Genomic DNA, 20420 nt, shown 5'->3' on the forward strand with positions numbered 1-20420 from the left:
TGTAACACTCGTATGAAACGCCTTCTCTCGAGCGCTACATTGTTGACATTCGAGGTTGACGTCAGCGTGTCCCTCATTCACAACAATGCACCGTGCAGAATTACAGTCGATCTCCCGTCGATTAGATATTTTACTCTTAAAGACAGACTGGTGTGATGATGGTGTGATGATGGCAAAGGATCATACGAATCATCCATTGTGAGTAATAAACAACAACTACACATTGTAAGCCTATGTAAAGTCAAAACTATGAATGAAAAAAATTGAATTAATTTAAAAACATAATATTATTGCACATTATCGATCTGTCTTGATCTAAACTTGATCTTTCTTGTGACTAACCTTATCTATACCCTCAGAGGCAGAATCATTACAACATTCATTAATATACAAAGACCCAAACATAATCAGTCTCTGTCCTTACATGCAAGACTGAAACTAAATTACACAATGACTAGCTGGCAATATTAGACTGAATTGTTTCTGTAAACAAAACAAATACATGTATATATTCAGTTGGCTCCAGGACTATTGGCTTTTCTGGTAAAGTTGTTTACACATATTTACCATTTGTGCCAACAATTCCAGAGTTAACAAGTTAATGTTGAACCCACCCTCATCCAATATATAAAATATACTAAAAAGAGCCCTTCTAACACATTAAATAATATTAAATAAAAAAAATATTGCCAGGATGGAGTGGGCTCCAGTGGGCTATTATAAGCTTGCTATCCACCCACACTACAACAACCAAGACAGCCTAAAATAGTGTAATTCTACAACAAACAAAAACAACTAATAATATCTAATTAATACTTGGAATGGTCATGTCTCAAAATGAGTCATCAGTGACTAATTTCAGATTTATAGCTAAATGTACACAACATGCTACACTAAATCCACATTCTACTGTAAACACACTGCCAAGACCCCGTCTATCTCTCTTTATGATAACAGGCTACTGCACGCAGACAGATATATAGTATTCTGCACAGAGTTCAATCTACTAGGCTGCCCATGATAAAGCATTTAAAAAGACAGCATTGACAGCCACAGCTTGAATTTCTAATATAGAGACAAATCCCAGAGGAGATGGCAAGCTATATTACATTTTATCAGGTTGCCACAGACTCGTGGTTCTTGGATCCCATTTGTACAGCTGAATTCAGATCAGCCCACATTCTCAATGTCAAGTGATATAAATAACCAGAACTGATTTTCAAAGCTTTACTCAGTCAAGATGGAGATCAATGTTAGGACACAGTGTTCTGACTGCCAATCATGTATACATGTAACATGTTTACATGATTTTTAAATGTGTAAACGTTTGACAAAGTTTATATATATATATATATATATTCTCTACTGGGGTGGGCAGAGCTCAGTGGTAGAACGTTTGACTTCAAGAGGTTGAAATCCCCCATGTTTTTTTTGTTGCTTTGGAATAAAGTGTCTGCTAAAACAATATTTTTCAGTTGTCAGGGGCTTATTCACTCACAGTGACTTTCAAATTCCTGAAGAGACTACATACCTCTTAAACACAGCGCAACACAACACACCTCGTTCAGAGACCTGAATTTGACCCAACAAAGGAACAACATATACTTATTTGAGCAACACTTGGCAAAAGCAGAAGCGCACAACTAGACCAAGCCACACTAGGGGGGCTGCAAAGAGTTTTTCACACAGTAAACACAATCATCAACTCCGCAATTCAGAAAATCTCAAAGATTTGAGAGAAAGATGATATGTGCAAGTTCAAACCAGGTTCAAGCTGATTTTTTGAGGGTGAGGGATTGTTTGTACAGGATTCATATGCAAAACATTGCCAATATAATACAAAGTCTAATTACCACAGTGTAGCAAAAGGTTAGACATATACAGTCTTGTACATGGCAACATTATTATTTCACTACTGTATGAACTAATTAAGATTACCATGGAAACACATTGAAGTGATATGGTTGTTCAAACACTAGATATGAATCACAGAACTCTTCCAAACACTTTTAATAAGCATTCTATATATACGTATAGTATCAGTTAAATCATTAAAACCATTGTTATTAAAACCTTGTGAGAATTGTTTTTGTTTTTGTTGCTTACCTAGTATATGGTGTTAAATAACAACAATATTCTTAATAATTCTGTATAATAGAATTGACAATAGAACTGATCAAATCCGCTGCGAATGCAATGATAATTTCAGGCCAGTAAAATTAAATAAATACAAGACTGCGCCTTGTAGAGTTTGACTTGGCAGGCATACAAACAGGTGACATTAACCAACCAGTACCTGGGTAAACAAGCCTCGAGTGAGCAGGAGGAAACACCTTGAAGACTGCAAGTCATCTTCCTTTTTACGTTGTTGAAGTGTTAGACAGTTTCATACATCCTGTTTGCTAAAGAAGTAAGTGTGTGTGTGTGGAGGGGGGGCCTGAAAGGGCCTCTGTGTTTTTGCGGTCCACTCTAACCGTGATGAAATAAATTATTTTTGAGTTACTCACCATGTCTTGAAGAATGTTTGTGCAACATTGCTCAACACAGCAGCCCCAAACACAACTTAACAGGGGTGAGAAGCCATCTAAGCTTGGAGGCATGAAAGGTCCTTCCTTTGAACCTCCCTACAAAACGTATCAGCACAACATTTCACACAGTAATCGGGTCAGTCTGAAGTGAAAGGTGGAGACGCTGAAGGAGAGCTACAGTCTGGTCGTATGCAACGGATCTGCAACGTATTCTGGCGGAGTTTAACGGGATCGGGGAGAGCGGGGTCCAACTCGCTGCTGTGCTGCTGGTATCCAGCTGTCTTCTACGCCTGTGGAAGCACTCGTTATTCTCCATGAGCTTGTTGTGCACTTGGAGCAGATGTGAAGTGTTCTGCTGTAGCTGGGGGAACACTTGCTTCCTGGGAATAGCACAAAGAGAGGACATTTTTATATTGTTATCATTCATCCCTTAAATGTTTGTATGCTGAACACAATGCTATGCAAATTGTAAAAAAAGGTGCTAATCCCAAATTTCATCAGCTAAAATGCAAAAATAATGCATTTCAATCTGTTTAAAACAACTATAACAATGATGAAATTGTTGCAAATTTCTATTTTTGTTCAGCATTTTTTCCAAAGTTCCATTGGAAAAGGCATGAGCATTTATCACATATATATATGTATATATAAGATCATATGGAATGCAATATGTGGCAATCACAATATATGCTCTGACACAATACTATACTCTGCAGTAAGCTACTTATTTCCTTATTACACTGCCTGTTCATTGTGTTACTATACTGTCTGAGTGTCTGTGTTTGAGAACCTAAGTGACTAACCTTCTTTGGACAAGAAGAGCGAACTAAGCCTGCACCTTAAGGTAATCCTGGACCATTTTGCTGTGCTTCTCAAACACAACCATGTGTTTAGAGTTGGGACACAGTGCCAGAGGCTTAAACCAACAGAACGTTTACGAAAAAAATAGTATGCCACAGGTTAGAATCCCAAATCCTTGATCAAATCAAGAAGTCACCTTAACATACCTGAAGCTGGTGATCACGTTAGGTAAGACATGGAAAATTAACTTTTGTCATTCACATCTGAGGAACATAGACATCAATAGAGTTGCATTGCTATGGGTCAGAGGTGGAAAGCATTTTAAAAAAAAGTTGCAGCTATTTTGTGTCAACTATTAAAACTCTGCAATACAACCATCCGTATCCATTATTGAACACAACGGTTGTACTACACTGCCCTCTAATGGTCAACTGGCACTCGTGGGATGTATCAAAGGTCCCTTTTGAAAACACTAATGCTGCAATTCCTCCCTATAGGATTCTGAATTAACTTCAACTCCTGCTCTGATCTGGCAGTAGTAGGGGCGAGGCCCAAACTGTGGGCGGCTCTGAGGGCGGCTCTGGGGGCATCCCGGTATGCTCTCCTCACTGAGACAACGGACCCCATTAGACATGATCCATTCAAGACTGGACCATGAACAATTAAGGAAAAAATAATACCTTGAACACTGATGCAATGACTGGAGAGGCACCTCAGAACCATGGATTTACTGCAGAGACACATGGAGAGTGACTTATTGGGGCTTTAATAGTAACTATACACTATCACGTAAAAAAAAAAAAAAAAAAAACATACTCTATTAAGATCACCTTTTATGGACACCACAAATGCTGCACTAATATTGTTGATACAGGACAATTTGTTTTGTATCCCAGACTGGTTCAGTAGTTGTATTCCCTTCAGGAGATGGCTCATGGTGTTCCTGACGTCCTCTACTGAGGATTTCTGGGAGGGCTCTTTGTCCCAGCAGTGAGTCATCAGTGTCATGTCGGCATGGTCCTTTATCATATACCTGTGACAGGTATCTGTAGAGAAAACGCCGCATCACTGGACGCAACCAAATAATGCTTGAGATCCGCAACATAATTAGATTTTTTACCCTATTTGAATCCGTACTGGATACATATATACTAAACCAATGACATGCTAAATGATAAGGTTGTTGCGTTTAGCACCCAAGTGGTGCTTTTCAGTTATTACATCGCTACAATTGAGTGCCACAGTTGTAATGCCTTCACTTATTCACCTCAATAAACCTGGATAGTGCTCTTAGTTTGTGTGATAGTGGGTATCACTGTACCCAATCAAGTCAGCACAATATTAAGGCAATCAATCAAGTTCATACAATTAAAAGTCAAGTTTACATAACTTAAAAGTGATTTAAACATTAGTTTTTAAAAATTGCATGGTACAAACTGACAATGGAACTGACAATGGAAGATCTCCCACAGCATACGTTTTCATTGAAATCCGTCGATGGACATTTGTTACTGTTCCCTCTTGATACTGTAATGTAATGATAGTCTACGTTCAGAAGGTTTGACTCGTTGCCTCCTTTAAAATTAAACCTCGCGATCCACCGTAGCTAATAAACAATTCATTATATGCCAATGAAGTAATAACTTTAGGATCAATAACGATTTCTAGAGAACAGAATAGTTAATGAGTACATTGCATTGTAAACAAAAGGTTTACAAGAGTGAACAATGCAAATTGTGAAGTACATATTTGATGGTAACTGATCACATCGTGATCGTGTTGGTTCAGTTTGCGCAGTGACGTTCGACCTCATGGTGTATTCAAGAACATTTGTAACATCGGGGATGAATATATTTGAAAATTTCGTCTGTAAACGGTGTGTTGTTGTTAAATGTTGTTGATCTTGAATACAGCCCAACCCCGTTTTTTTCGCAATGCCATCCTGGACAGCTGGGGGCGATACACATCAGACAAGGTCTTAGAAACTCAACTCCACTTTTAAAGCGATGTGTCATTACCAAATTAAACCGAGGCTGTGAAACAGTTCGAACAATACAGTAACTCAAAATATTTCCAAATAGTCTAGTTAATATAGTCTATTTGAACCAACAAAAACACCGAGGATAGCTGTCTGATTTGCAAGCACGACAAGCAGACTTCAACTGTGCAGCGTTGTTTTTACCCTGTTGGACTCTGCTGCTGGAAGGCTAGCTGGCTAGCTAATTTCCCTGTATCTGCTTGGGTCGGGATCGAAATGTCCTGCTGCCTGTTGGAGTTCTGTCGGGTTCAAGAACTCAAAGCAGTAAGGGAATTCTTATATCAAAACCAGGAACATAACTCAACAGTTTCTTCGGAGGACAAAAGCCAACCAGGTAACTACTGTATGGCTATTAACTCGCTAGTTAGCTTGTCAGTGGCATTTGAGTTTGAGATGCCTGACTTCTGTTACTTAAAAGAGAAGAACATCTGCAAAGAGCAAAACATCTGTACTTTTTGGCGTCGTATTGCAAAGTAAAGCGTATTTGAACTAAGTAATAACTACACGTCTTAGTTTAATTAAGAAAACCATGGCTGTTCGACAATAGGACATTGTTGTTGGTGCTGGATAGCTAGCCTAACGTCACAACGGTATTTACCATGAATCATGGCATAATGATTCATACAGCAAGCGAGCTACGTTCAGCTGACCACTAAATTCGCTTGTTACCTGATGCGTATCAATGTAGCTTTTTATGCTTTAAAGTACAATTTGGCACCATCTCCAATATATATACCCCAAATGATCGTTTCTCTTTGCCTGACTCCAAATAGTTAAAAGGTTTATATTCACACGGGGGTTCTGTGAATCTGAATTCCTTTTAGCCGATGGAGATCTGACCTTCTGTGGTATGAGTCATCCAACAGGAGGGCAGTTGAAAATATTAATATTGCTTGATGTTTTACAAAAGACGATGAGGGTTTGCAGACACAAAAGCAAATACAAATAACGAACTGTATATAAATTGCATTAAATGTGATAAGTTGTATTGTGACATGAGGAGACCTGATATTGGACAAACACGCACACAAAGCACACCTCCTTAGATGTCAAATGAGGTATCTCTGTTTACCTCCCACTCATAATACAGGCTCTTTCTCCATCTCAAACTTCTTTGTTCTTCCATATCTTAAATTACCTACTCCATTAATTATTTTTCTCTCTCTGGCTAGGGCCAATGTGAAAAATGTTTAGCGTTTTAATAACATTGTTTACCTTCGGTTATTTCCTCTCCAGAGATGTCTGTGCATACTTACTGTACTTCCATCTATCCATACTCTCTTTATTTATATAGCATTCCATTTCTTTGGGTGGGGGGGGTTATATTATAGTAAGATCTATAGTATTTTAATAACCATCTCCCTTTTCCTCTGTATATCTCTTTCTGTATTTATTTCAGAACATGAGTTGGCGTGGGACAATTCAGACTGGGAAGCGTGGGGAAACGCTGATGCCAAAGAAGATGGCGCTGCCACTGCCACTGCCAACTCTACGGTCTGTTACTGTACCTCTCTCTCGTTTATGTGTAGTTCAAAAAAATATAATGAAGCTTTTACTCAAAATGCATGCACAGGTGAAGTCACATGTTCCTTATTCAGCCATGTTAGTGTCTGTCCTTTCCTAAGACACTCACACGGCTCATTGGATCTTACTTTTCTTTCCATCTCTCTCATGATATGGAACTAATCCCATTGGTGCATCATAAGCCTAAACATGGTTCTGACTGTACTGCTTTGTCTGCATGTAGAGGATGTCCTGAATGTAGTTCTGACTCTGTACACACACACACACACACACACACAGACACACACACAGACCCAGACAATTATGTAAATGTGTCTTTCTTTTAACGAACAATACCACAAATAGGAGCTTTAAATGAACCAGCTGTCAAAGTGTAGGTTCTAATTCATCCCACTAGGACACAAGTTCCTTTATAAATCCATCCAAGAAATGGAGAGATGAAAGAGTGTAGTTCCTTGAGTTACCCTGTAACGACTTCCCGAAGGGCACTTGTCTAATTCAACATAAAAGGGATGTGTAGGATCCCCAACAATTTGCAATATATCAGCGTGCAGAGAAGCACACATCCAGTATCTCATTCTGCTGTCACTGTGGTTTACCTATGATTTTCCCCAGCCCTATTGACAATCTGAACCCTGTTCTTAGCCCAAAGACAGCATACCATGTCGTTATATTGTACGTCAGAACACTCAGTGAGGCTCCCGTTGACCAGCTCTAGAGTATCCCACACAGGGAAATCAAGACAGACAGCCCTTGCCCTGACCCAAAGCCCTCCACAGACACCCTCTGTGGCCAATGGGAAAGAATGCCCCGTCTGTCAAATAAGCCCGCTAAAAACAGTGAGAGGCGGGCCTGAACAGGGTTGTGACTCTGGACTGCTGTCTCTGCAGGTAGAGGAGGAGCTTGTTGCTGCAGTGAGCACCTCCTGGCTGCAGGACTGTGTAGTGTCTTTGTCACCATGCTCTGATCTGCTGGTGGTGGCCCACCAACACAAGGCTGTCTTTCTGTCAGGTTTGTCTTTATCGCAAACAAACGTGGACAGGCGCACAAACACGAGTATGGACATGCACGCACACACACACAAACACACCCACACACACACTCCATAAAGCCATTATGCCCTCTAACCACAACCACATGCACTGTCTTTAACAGTAAGGGATTTTGACTGCTTTTGTTTCCATTCCCCCCCCCCCTACAGCAAAATGGCGCACAGACAGAGGGAAGGAGGAGATGACCCTGGCTGTGTCCTGGAGCGGGAGCCTCAGCATAGAGGAGGGGTGAGGATGGTGGGGGCAGAAGGGGGGGGGGGGGATCAAAGTAGAAGAGGAGGGTGAGTAAAAGATTAGAGGTGAGGAAAGGAGAGGTAGAATAGGAACATGAGCAGGAAGGGTTCGATGGGCGAGCGAAGGACAGGAGTAAGGGCGGGAAATGGAGTTTGTGAGAGAAAGAGAAAAGGGAAAGGACACGAATGGTCGAGGGAGGAATGAAACGGCAGAGAAAGATGAACGCGATTGGAGAAGAAAGCATTGGGAAGGAGGGAGTAGAAGGGTAGGGTTGATATGGCACATAGGGGGAAAAACGCAAATACATACGAGAGAAATCTGAGAAGGACAAGGGAGGTTGGGAGTGACTGACAGAAACTGAAATTCTTCCTCACTGTCTCTCTCTCTCTCTCTCTCTCTCTGCAGGGAGTGTGTGAGCAGTGTCATCTGCATCCCCCTGGCCAGCCAGAAGAGGTAGTGTGTCTGTGTGTGTGTGTCTGTGTGTTCTGTGTGTGTCTGTGTGTGCACGCTTATGAATTACACAACGGAAGTACAAAAGCTTGTTTGACGACACTTTGTGTGTGTGTGTGTGTGTGTGTGTGTGTGTGTGTAGGAGCTCCACCGGGCGCCCCGATTGGACCTGCATTGTCGTGGGCTTCTCCTCTGGCTACGTGCGTTTCTACACTGAGGTACCACAATGACACGACTGTCATCCTGTCCCAACTACCATGCCCGGCAATGCCTGGTCGAACACCAGTAGTTAGCGAAGGCCAGTGAGAGGTGGTGGTTAAAGGCACTGTTTGGTGTGGTGTCTTGCCTCGGTAGAGCGGGGTCCTGCTTTTGGCTCAGCTGCTGAACGAAGACCCTGTGCTGAGACTGAAATGTCGCACCTACGAAATCCCCCGACACCCCGGGGTCACGGAGCAGGTGGGATCCGCGCGTCGTGCACATGCCACTGCCGTGTTCCGGAACAGATGTTTATCAGAGTGACTGGACAACAGTTCAGCCATGTGATCATTTGTTTGTCCTTCTCTTTTTTTCACGTCTTTCTATCTGTCTCTCTCTCTCTCTCTCTCTCTCTCTCTCTCTCTCTCTCTCTCTCTCTCTCTCTCTCTCTCTCTCTCTCTCTCTCTCTCTCTCTCTCTCTCTCTCTCTCTCTCTCTCTCTCTCTCTCTCTCTCTCTCTCTCTCTCTCTCTCTCTCTCTCTCTCTCTCTCTCTCTCTCTCTCTCTCTCTCTCTCTCTCTCTCTCTCTCTCTCTCTCTCTCTCTCTCTCTCTCTCTCTCTCTCTCTCTCTCTCTCTCTCTATCTCTCTATCTCTCTATATCTCTCTATCTCTCTCTCTCTCTTTCTCTTTCTCTCTCCACTCTCCCTCTCTGTGTATCTGTCCCAGCATGAGGAATTGAGTATCCTCTACCCAGCAGCACTGGTCACTATCGATGGATTCAGTCTCTTCCAGTCTTTACGTGCCTGCAGAAACCAGGTGGCCAGAGGTATGTTTGTGTCTGAGGGTATTCTCTATGTCTGTGTGTGTGTGTGTGCAGTCTTAGTGGTAGTACAATACAGTCACAATAGTATTAATACATCCATATTCTTTTATTTGCTGACTGGGGGGGGACAGCATTCGCCACAATGAACTCAGGTACCCACAAGCATAATCACAGATTAGTTATGCTACATAGTTGTTGCATAGAGGATTAACTTTTAGTTCTGGATTGGCGCGTATTATGCCGTGAATGGTATGTGCTTGAGTATTTTTCAGACTTGACCATCAGCATTGAACTAATACGGTATTTCTCTGTCTGTTTACGTTCCAGCGGCGGCAGCAGGAAGTGATGTCATCCAGCCTCCTCCCCTGGCTTATAAAAAGTGGGGTCTTCAGGACATGGACGCCATCGTAGACCACAGCAGCGTGGGTGAGTCTCGGACGAGAGAGGAAGAAACACACACACAGAGGAAGGGAGAGAGGGAGGGAGAGAGGGAGGTGTGGAAAAAGATGCTCCTTCCCCTCTCATATCCCATGTTTCCCTCATCCCCCTCCCTTCTGTTCTCCCTGCACCCCCTCCTCCCCCTCCTCCAGGTATTATGACTCTGTGTGTGTTTGACCAGATGAAGAACGCCTCCATCTTGGGCGGGTTCCATGCCTCTGTCAAGGGTAGCCCTCCCGCAATGAGTCAGTACATCACAGTTGGTGGAGGGCCCTACACCGGCTTCTACTATGCTGTTGAGGTCAGACCACTGTGTTTGTGTGTGTGTGTGTCTGTTGGTGTGTTTAACAGTATGGGTGTCAAAAGGGCTTTTCAGGACATGCTCCGACTGTCCCCCCTCCTCTGTCTCTCCAGGGTAACTCCCAGCCTCTCCTCTCCCATGTGGCACTAGCTGTGGCCAGTAAGCTCACCTCGGCCCTCTTCAGTGCTGCCAGGTCAGTCTCTTGTGTGTATTGAGGCCTTTAGTGTATGCTTAAAAGTAGCTATGGTTGTGTGTTTGGAATGTACTCCAAGGGACTTCCGGAAGTTTCGACTGAGCAATACTTTGGGCAACGTAGCAGTACTGCAAGCCGCTGGCCACAAAAGGACAGACTTTATATATCAGTACTCCTGATAGTCTTGTTGCTGCCCCTCGCTCACCCTCAGTCACGTTTGACAGCTTTCGTTATCCCCCTTCCTCCCATTTGCAATTGTCTCTCTCCCCCCAATCATTCTCTTCTTCCGCTCCTTTCCTCGTCTCTCTCCCCTTTCCTCCTCCTCTTCCTCTCCTTCCCCCACCTCTCTCTCTCTCTCTCTCTCCGTCAGCGGGTGGCTGGGTTGGAAGAACAAAAGCGAGGAGGAGCCGGCGCAGAAGCAGAAGCCCAAGGTCGAGCCGGCCACGCCCCTCGCCGTCAGGTAGCCAATCCCGTCGCACCACAAAGGCATTCCCTTTTCCTGCGGTTTGTCCCCGGCGCCGTTACCCATCCCGGCCTGTTCTGCCCAACGCACAGATTCGGTCTCCCGGACTCGCGTCGCCACGGCGAGTCCATCTGCCTGTCTCCATGCAACACGCTGGCAGGAGTGACGGACGACTTTGGCCGAGTGGCCCTGCTGGACGTGTCGAGGGGCATCGCTATACGCATGTGGAAGGGTAAGGGAGCAGCCGGCTGTGCCTAAGCCTAACGTCAACGCGACGAAGGCAATAAAGCTTTCTCGTTTGAATTCAGAAGGCTCGTTGGGCCTTTTTTGGGGGGGGAGATACACATGGATGGGAACGAAAGCGCCGTGTTTTCTTGCTGTGACGACACGAGTGGTCCCCTCCCCCTCTCAGGGTACCGCGATGCCCAGCTGGGTTGGGTGCAGGTGTCCGAGGGGCGGGGCGAGCGCGAGTCCTCCCCGTCTGCGCCCCTCCCTCGCCGCCACGCCCAGTTCCTGGTGATCTACGCCCCTCGCAGGGGCATCCTGGAGGTGTGGGGCACGCAGCAGGGCCCCAGAGTGGGGGCCTTCACTGTGGGCAAACACTGCAGGTACAAATGAACACACACACACAAGTTAACTGGAAGGCCTTTGGGCGCGCACTTTCGCACATGCAGACGAGTACGTGCGTGTCTGTAGGTCCCCGCAAATGGCATCTCTTGGCTCCTCAAAGGAACGTCATAGTGGACACGCATATAAACCTCCCCCCCCCCTCTCCTCCAGGCTGCTGTATGCAGGCTACAGGTTGATGGGGGTGAACAGTGTCACCAGCCAGGGCTGGCAGCTCCACACACAGCAGGTGTGTCTGCTCGACCCCGCCACCGGAGTGCTGCGCACCATCACCGTGCCCTTCCACCTGGCCCTGAGGTGAGTCCGCGGGCGCGCACGCACGCACGCTTTTGCCGCCGCCGTCGTCGCACACGCGGGCCCGGGGGGGAGGGGGCGTCCTCGCTCCGCCGTCCAACGTCCCGTTCTCCACTCCGCAGCGATAAGAAGAGCGAGCGAGCCAAGGACATGCACCTGCTGAAGAGGCTGACCGCCGTGCTGAGGAGCAGAGAGGTGGAGCCAGGTAGGAGAGGGGGGGGGGGGCGGGAGGTATGAAGAAAGGGAGAGCGAGGGAGAAAGTGGGTGACGAGGCGGAGGGAGAGAGGGAGATGGGAGAAGTGGGATAGGAAGAAGGATTATTGGTGTGTTTGTGGGAGAGTGAAAGACGGCTGGTCACCACACAGACAGAAAGGAGGGGGGAGCGAAGGGAGGATGTGTGGAGGGGGAGGAGCTTGAGGGAATGTCTGGGACATTCGATTGGACCTCTCTCCTCTGCGTCGTCTCTCTACAGATACGTTGGAGAGGGAAGCAAAGAGTGCACTGCTAGACATCAAACACCCCGCCATTAAGAAACAGGTGTTTCTCAATTTCTTTCATATAGTATATGTATGCCACACAATCATATCTTATATATATATAGTATATATATATATATATATATATATATAGTATATAGAGATATATATATATAGTATATAGAGATATATATATATAGTATATAGAGATATATATATATAGTATATAGAGATATATATATATATAGTATATAGAGATATAAATTGTGTATGTGATCAATGTATTTATTCCCTCACTTCTGTTTAATCTCATAGGCACTGGAGTCTCTGCTTTCAAATAAAAATGCACCAGTCTCTTGCCTGACCAGCATCACTGGTGCCCTATTGGACAGCCTTAAGGAACAAGGTGCTGCATCTTGTTTATCTATGTGTCAACATAGCCCATATAACATGAGGGTGCTCCCACAATGTGTCCACGCGTTCATACAAATGTGCGCGTTGTCCTCTCAGACCCCGAGGCAGTGGATGAAACTCTACTGCAGCTGTGCTCTTCTCAGCTCAAACTGCTCCAGCTCTACGCAGACATCCAACGGCTCCACACGGTTGGAGGATCCACGACGCACCCCCAACTGGTGAGGCACGCCCGCACTCGCAGACGCTCGTGTTCGCCCAAGGAGGGAAGACTTTCGACGGACAACATTGTTCCTTTTCTCCCTCCCTCTCCTGCAGTCAGACTTGTCGGCAGGTCTGGAGGAGGAGCTGGCCGGCCTGAGCCCCACCCTGCGGCGCTACGCCGAGCTCACCTCCCGCCCCGCCGTCTCATTCGCCCAGGACTCCCCTGACAGCCCACTTCCTGTGCAGAGCTTCCTGTCGCAGATGGAGTGCCAGGGCGGGGAGGTGAAGGTGGTCCGTGGGCAAGACGCCGACTGGAATCAACTTGGTGAGGTGGCCCGTTTCACACACACACACACACACACACACTTGTGGATGTGTGGCCCCATGTTGATGTCGCAATTCGCGCTCGTGTATGTACGTACCAAACACACACCCACTGACAAACGTTCTTTCAAATTGATTCTGTGTCACTGTCTCTCACTCACTCACTCACACACACACATGGTATAGTTCATTGAAGGGGTGAGCATAGAGGCTGGAGGAGTCTAAAGAAGAGTGTGCTTGTTGTCTTCGTAGGCAGCTTCTTGTTCTGGGGCTGTCTGACAGGGGAGAGCCCTCTGCAGCAGGTGTGTGACACACTACAAGAGACCGGCATCAGCCCCCAGCAACTACTGGTGAGAGAGCCACGGAAGAACCAAACAAGTATGAAGGGGGAAAAGAGTGAAGGTGGTCGGAGGATTCGTGTCGGTCAGATTGGATTTGATCGTGCGCGCGCGTGCGTGTGTGTGTGTTCCTCCTGCCTCCTCAGTCGCTGCTGCTCAGCCTGTGGCTGCACAGGGAGAAGGACGTCCTGAAGAAGCCCAAAGAGTCCGTCCAGAACCTGCACGCGCTGCTCGCCGCTCTCAGCTCCATGAAAGGTGCACGGTCACTCCATCACCCGTTTACAAATATATATATTCCCTCTCATCCGTGGGCGGTCGAGGAACGACCAACCATTCCAAAAGAAAGCTGAATCGTGCTTTTTCGTCTCTTCTCAAACCTCTCCTCCCCAGGGGCCGTGGAGGAGTCGTGGGACCCTCAGTCTGTCTCCCCCTGGTGGCTGCAGGTGCGCACTGCGTGCGTCCAGTCCCACAGCTCTGCCGCCGCCCTGCTGGCCGCTCTGGTGGCTCACCGTGCCGCTAAGGCCTCCATCACCAGCCTGGCCGACAGCAAGGTACCACACGCAGGGGTCATTAGATGTGTATTAATTTTGTATCTCTCTGGTATACATCAATGCACTGAACGGGAACGTAGCACGCGCACACTTAAAGGACAATGACACACACAAACCCGGGCTAAAATTGTATATTTATATAAGTATGTCTATGAATGTGTGACTGTATATGCTGTTCAGAATGTATATTTAGTTTGTCCGCCTCAGTTCCAGTCGGACTGGGAGGCGGTGTCGCTGGAGCTGGAGCAGTGGGCCGTGTGCGTGAGGCAGCTGGAGGACGTGCTGACCCTGCAGACGCTGCTGTGCGTGCCCCCTCCTCCGGGCACGCCGGGCGGCGCCCCCCCGCTGTGCTCCGTCAGGAGCCTCCTGGAGGGCGGGCGAGGTAGGAGGAGCAGTTCACTCATCCTCCTCTCCCTTCTTTCCCCTCCGCGCCTCTCTCTCGTCTTCTCTCTGCCTCTCCTCGCTCACTTGGCCCCGTCTGCTGTCTGTCTTTTCCTGAACTGTCCCTGAATCGATTCTACCATCCTTTCTGCCTACCTATCTACTTAACTCCTCTCCTTGGTCTGCACTGCCTCCTTTCCCTTCTATTGAAAAGTGGGGGTTTGAATTTGAAGGGAGGTCTCCGTCTCATGCCACGCGACCCCTCCCTCTCCCAGGTGGCATCGCAGACAGCGTGTCCAAGTGGGTGTTCAGGCAGGGCCTGGCCCCCGAGCTGCTGAGGAGCAGACTGCAGGAGGGGGGGCCGTGCGAGCTGACGGAACAGCCTGGCGAGGGGCAGGAGAAGAGTCACGAGTCAGAGCTGGGCGGGGCAGCAGGTGAGTGGCGGCCCAGGGTGGGAGCCCGTGGAGGTGGATGGACAACGTCCCATTTCAGACTGCTTGGTATTCGTCAATGTATGAAGGCGGGTATCTCTGTCGGTCTGTTCCACTCTGGGACGAATAGCTCGACAACCGGGCTTTGTTTGACGTTACCTATCCTGCCTTTTATGCTCATACTGTATATTTAGTTGTACTGTATACAGTGTTTCCTGGTGGTTGATGAAGAAAGTGTTTTGTCCGTCCCTTCATAAACAGAGTAACTAAGTTCAGTTGAGTTCTGGATTTTAATAAGTATTTATCAATTTGCAGATTGGGAGAGAAAACCAGACCTCTGACAATAAAATGACAACACAACACCAGGCTTAGGTCTCAATCATGTCTCTCTTGGCTCTGAAGGCCGGAGGACCATCTTTTATAGGGCACAAGAATGTAAACATAGATAGTGACAGTCAGGCAGTAATGACGTTACAACAGTCTCAGAGAAAGAGATTCACAGATCCCAACACATGACCACTCAAACTACAGAGTTCATAGTTGGAGCTCTCCTTGTAGTCATGACAAGGACCATTTAGCCAGTACTTTCTCTTGATCTCGAACATCTATTAACCCTGACACAGACACAATCTACTCTTATTACTAGCAAGCTTGCATGAGAACATACTAACTAGTATCCAATGACTAGTTCTCTTGATTAGTGAATAATGTAAGCACACAGGAAATCTAAATTTCTTCCACATGGTCCTTGTTTTGGTATTGAAGGCAGTGTCTATACTCATGCATCCTTTGTGTTTTAAATAATGACGTCTTTTTTCGCGGGTGTTTCCTTCAGAGCTGCTGGTGTCTGTGTGCCAGCGTTTCCCAGACTCCCTCTGTCCTGACCTGCTCTTTGCCCACTGCTGCTGGGAGTATGTGGTGCAGTGGAACAAGGACCCAGAGGTGGGTTTATGTCACACACACACACACACACACACACACACAATAATCACACATCACTCATTCATATGCATTATCATTATTATCGTTGTTATCATCATTATCGTTATCATTCTCACTATCCACACGTCTGTCTCTTTCTGTAGGAGGGGCGTCATCTGTGCTCGGCCGTGGAACACTTGAAGCTGGTCTCCAGTCCTCACATCCAGCTAGGTGTGTCGGTAGACGTCCAGTTTTGCCACATCCCAAATCACGATAGCGAGAGATATTGAGAATATTGAAATGGGTCTCTCTGTCTCAGGTATCTCCTCCATGATGTGGAGCACTTTCATTGTCAAGCGCTTCTCCGCTGCGGCCTTCCTGATGGAGAAGGTATACTTGTGTGTGCGCATATTTGGACTGAGTGGGCCTATCTTGTCCATTTTTTTTACTAACATGACTTTGAATTTTGTTCTCCCTTTTGCCTCAGGTGGGGAAAGCTCCTAAAGATCGACTATGTCGCAGGGTAAGTGGCACCTCACGCGATTCTTACACAAAACATGGCATTGTCATGGCATAAAAAGGGCATGTTTCGGTTTGAATATAACGGTGTGTGTGTGTGTGTCAGGATGTGGGCATGGGAGATGGTGCCATGACGACCTTCCTGGGCTCCTGCGTGCAGCTGCTGCAGATCCTGATGGAGGTGAGCGCACCGCTGGATTCCCTCTTCTTTCTCTCTCGCTTTCCTACTTTGCTCAACTACGTAAGTCCATAACCCCATTCGACACTCATCCTACTGTTGGACGTTCATGTCACATTTTCATGTTGGATCTTTATAGTAATTATTTTCCTTTGGTCATATGGGAATTCAATTCATTTGGATGTTTGTCATATTTTAAATGATTATTATAACTAAATCATATTTAATGGTTTACTTTCACTCTTTATTGTTTCATTATGACATACTAACTGCTCAGTCTGAACCTCCTATCTCGCACCTATCTAACACTCACAATTCACTCTGCCACAGAAATGCATGACACTTAACCCCCCTCCTCTGTTGCCCTCTGCCTCTTCCTCCAGGCGGACTCGGCCGTGGAAGAGGTGGCCCACACAGACCTCCGTGTGGAGGAGGTGTGGGGGAGCGCCGAGGGGCCGGCCTCCATAGCAGAGCTGGCTCTCGACCAGAGGGGGGTCCACTACCCCCTCGTGCAGCACCACTGTCTGCTGGCCTCCATCATGCACGCAGCTATGACCTTTGGCCTCCGGGTTAAACCGCTCAGCCTGTTTGACAGCAAGGTCCGGACGTGTGTGTGTGTGATTGCCTGCGAGAGCCCCCTAGCACACGGGACTTTTTGACTGTGTTTTCCCTTACGCTGCCCTACACACACACTCACACACACACACACTCTCTCTCCTCCTTCTGGGCTCCAGGGTAAGAATGCCTTCTTCAGAGACCTGACCACCATCCAGCTGATGCCCAGTGGAGACATGGACCCTGGGCTGATCTCCCTACGCCAGGAGGTAGGATCCAAATAAGCCTGTGTGGGTGTGTGGGTGTGTGTGGGTGTGTGTGGGTGTGTGTGTCTGGGTGTGTGTGTGTGTGTGTGTGTCTGGGTGTGTGTGTGTGTGTGGGTGTGTGTGTCTGGGTGTGTGTGTGTGTGTGTGTCTGGGTGTGTGTGTGTGTGTGTCTGGGTGTGTGTGTGTGTGTGGGTGTGTGTGTGTCTGGGTGTGTGTGTGGGTGTGTGTGTGGGTGTGTGTCTGGGTGTGTGTGTGGGTGTGTGTCTGGGTGTGTGTGTGGGTGGGTGTGTGTGGGTGTGGGTGTGTGGGTGGGTGTGTGTCTGGGTGGGTGTGTGTGGGTGTGGGTGGGTGTGTGGGTGTGAGCGGGGGGCCGCGAGCCCTGCTTATCGGCCCTCTCCTTGGACTCTCTCCGCCCACGTGTCTTTCCGTCCTCTTCATCCTCGCGTCCCTTCTCTCCCCTCCCCTGCTCCTCCTCTCCTCCCCCTCAGTTCCTGCTGCGCGTGCTGACCGGCTGGGTGAAGACCCTGGGGGAAGCCGGAGGAGAGGCCCCCGTCCCTGGATGTGCGCCCAGGACCGTGCCGGGGGACTCTGGTCCCGGGGCCGACTGGTGGCCCTCCCTGTGTCAGGACCTGGGCCCCCTGCTGCAGGTCAACCAGGACATCCTGCGAAGACACCTGGTGTGTGAGCTGTACAACCAGGGCCTGGACCCGCGAGCTGAGGAGGTAAAGACACAGACACACACACAGACGTGTATCTCATCAGGATCAACGATCGATTCCGAATTAAGAGGAACGCTTCATGAAGAAAAGGTCGACTAACCTAAACTTACCTGAAATACATTGTGTGTGTTGCTACACTATGAGCGCGCCTCGTGACATTTGCGACCAGGAATGACACTTTCTAACGAGCACTCACGTAACACTAGCACTCCAACCCCCCCCCCCCCCCCCCCCCCCACGGCTCCAGGTGATGATGGAGGTGGAGGACAGGGACGTGCTGGGCTCCCAGCTGCTGGTGCTGACAGGCCAGCGGCTGAGTTACTCCCTGCTGCACACCCAGACCCAGACCCAGCCTGCCATGGAGCTGCTGGCCCGCCTGCCCCCCACCCTCTGCACCTGGCTCAAGGCTATGGTAAGACTCCCTGACCCCCACCCTCTTCACCTGGCTCAAGGCTATGGTAAGACTCCCTGACCCCCACCCTCTGCACCTGGCTCAAGGCTATGGTAAGACTCCCTGACCCCCACCCTCTGCACCTGGCTCAAGGCTATGGTAAGACTCCCTGACCCCCACCCTCTGCACCTGGCTCAAGGCTATGGTGAGACTCCCTGACCCCCACCCTCTGCACCTGGCTCAAGGCTATGGTAAGACTCCCTGACCCCCACCCTCTGCACCTGGCTCAAGGCTATGGTAAGACTCCCTGACCCCCACCCTCTGCACCTGGCTCAAGGCTATGGTGAGACTCCCTGACCCCCCCTCTCTCGTCTTCTGAGAACCTCAGAACGATGTGGAACTGTGACAATGGTTTGATATTGTTTTTAACGGTGCGGTCGGTTTGTGAAAACCACAAACTCCTCGATCCCATGTACTTGGGGCACAGGGGTTCTGTTACTATAGTGACAGCTTTTATTACACCGGAAACAGAAAAGCTTTAACCTTAACTGTTGTTTAACTTACTTACTGTGTGTGTGTGTAGGACCCCGGGGAGTTGCGCTGCCCCCTGGTGGCCCTGGCCCAGACCAGCAGACTGGTGAGCCGCCTGGTGGAGATGCTGCCAGAGAACCACGGCCAGTACAGCCTGGCCCTGCACCTGCTGGAGGCTGTCGACGCCCTGCAGGGAGAGGACTGAGGGCAGGAGACACATTCCGGAAGGCTCCGGAAAGACTGATGGGAGAGAAGGGGAAGATGGAATGAGTAGGCAAGGTCAGCAGAGAGCGAGAGAGACACGAGCGGCTTTCGAAAGTGTTAAGAGGATGAGGATTTAGAGGAGGTGGAAAGGTCGAAAAGAAGGGGGGCGTGGGTAAGGAGTTAGCCTTGGTATATATCTCTTTGTTCAGTCCCCTGGTGTTACTTTGTCAAGGCAACTATGTAATGCTGTTGACTTCAGTCAACTGGGCTGGGAGGGATGAAGGGACAGAGTTCAAAAGAGAACTTGATTAAGTGTTAAACGCGACAATCTCCTATCATGTACAGATAAAGGGAGACATTTGAGAACTGGTATTTGTTTTAATGATTAGAAGTCTTGCTCACATCGTAAATCAGAGTGTCACATCTAATTCATTCTCAGATTATATATTTAAGGAAGATCAAGAGAGTAGGTAACATTTTAAGGCTTTCAAAGTAGTTTGATCAAATACATCATTATTGTATTCTTGTTTAGACGTACATTTTGGGGCTGATTTCTCAGACACAGACGAAGGCTATCCTAAAACTGACATTCTTTCCAATTTAAGAATCTCAAAGTAGGAGATTAGTCTTAACATGTGGAGAACCTGCCCACCCTGTTTCTTTATTACTGTAAAAAGTTATTGATCAGTGCTACACATCTCCACATTTCTTTTGATCGCAACCATCCTGTCCCTCCGTTTGAACTGGAGCAGCACCTCTCACTCCCTGAACGAAACACTAAGACCGTGTAGACTGCAGGGTGCTTTGCATGTCAGACCCATGTTCCTTCAATGTTAGTCATTCCTGCCTCTCACAGATTAACGTCATGTATCGCATCATTCTTTTTTGAGCGATTGGTATTATTTTTGGTTATTTATATTCAGTACTGTACTATCTCTGCCCGTAGCCTCCTATAATGTAGGTTTTGGAGGTTTAGAGGACTTACAGTGCTCACGCAATACAGAATAAATAAAGGTTCCATGCTTACAGTAAGATCTGTTGTCTTTTGGGGGAGGGAGGG

The 20420-nt window shown here is 47.5% G+C and overlaps 1 protein-coding gene across 2 annotated transcripts; it reads left to right on the forward strand.

Moving 5' to 3' along the window:
* The first annotated feature begins 5194 nt into the window (after positions 1-5194).
* On the forward strand, positions 5195-20392 carry rab3gap2 (RAB3 GTPase activating protein subunit 2 (non-catalytic)). Of its 2 annotated transcripts, none has more exons than XM_084674201.1 (35): positions 5195-5701; positions 6767-6861; positions 7782-7902; positions 8093-8171; positions 8583-8630; positions 8770-8845; positions 8982-9083; positions 9548-9647; positions 9972-10070; positions 10235-10383; positions 10497-10576; positions 10947-11036; positions 11132-11271; positions 11452-11647; positions 11820-11963; positions 12083-12165; positions 12433-12497; positions 12752-12842; positions 12947-13068; positions 13166-13376; positions 13628-13725; positions 13860-13968; positions 14104-14264; positions 14472-14646; positions 14921-15079; positions 15912-16018; positions 16162-16228; positions 16317-16387; positions 16485-16520; positions 16623-16757; positions 17078-17293; positions 17429-17518; positions 18004-18237; positions 18482-18646; positions 19209-20392. In XM_084674201.1, the coding sequence occupies exons 1-35, from the start codon at positions 5584-5586 to the stop codon at positions 19359-19361; spliced, it is 4185 nt and encodes a 1394-aa protein (XP_084530327.1). In that variant the 5' UTR covers positions 5195-5583; the 3' UTR covers positions 19362-20392. The 2 variants fall into 2 exon arrangements, with proteins under 2 accessions (XP_084530327.1, XP_084530336.1); XM_084674210.1 differs by having other exon boundaries at positions 5197-5701; positions 16623-16697.
* The last annotated feature ends 28 nt before the right edge of the window (positions 20393-20420 follow it).

Source organism: Hypomesus nipponensis, chromosome 3, assembly GCF_054491055.1.
Source record: "Hypomesus nipponensis isolate SF chromosome 3, ASM5449105v1, whole genome shotgun sequence".
NCBI lineage: Eukaryota > Metazoa > Chordata > Actinopteri > Osmeriformes > Osmeridae > Hypomesus > Hypomesus nipponensis.

Coding starts and splice junctions, on each gene's coding strand:
- rab3gap2 (XM_084674201.1), top strand. CDS start 5,584: ATGTCCTGCTGCCTGTTGGAGTTCTGTCGGGTTCAAGAACTCAAAGCA. Junction 7,903..8,092: donor CAAGGCTGTCTTTCTGTCAG/GTTTGTCTTTAT, acceptor CCCCCCCTACAG/CAAAATGGCGCACAGACAGA. Junction 14,265..14,471: donor CCAGCCTGGCCGACAGCAAG/GTACCACACGCA, acceptor TGTCCGCCTCAG/TTCCAGTCGGACTGGGAGGC.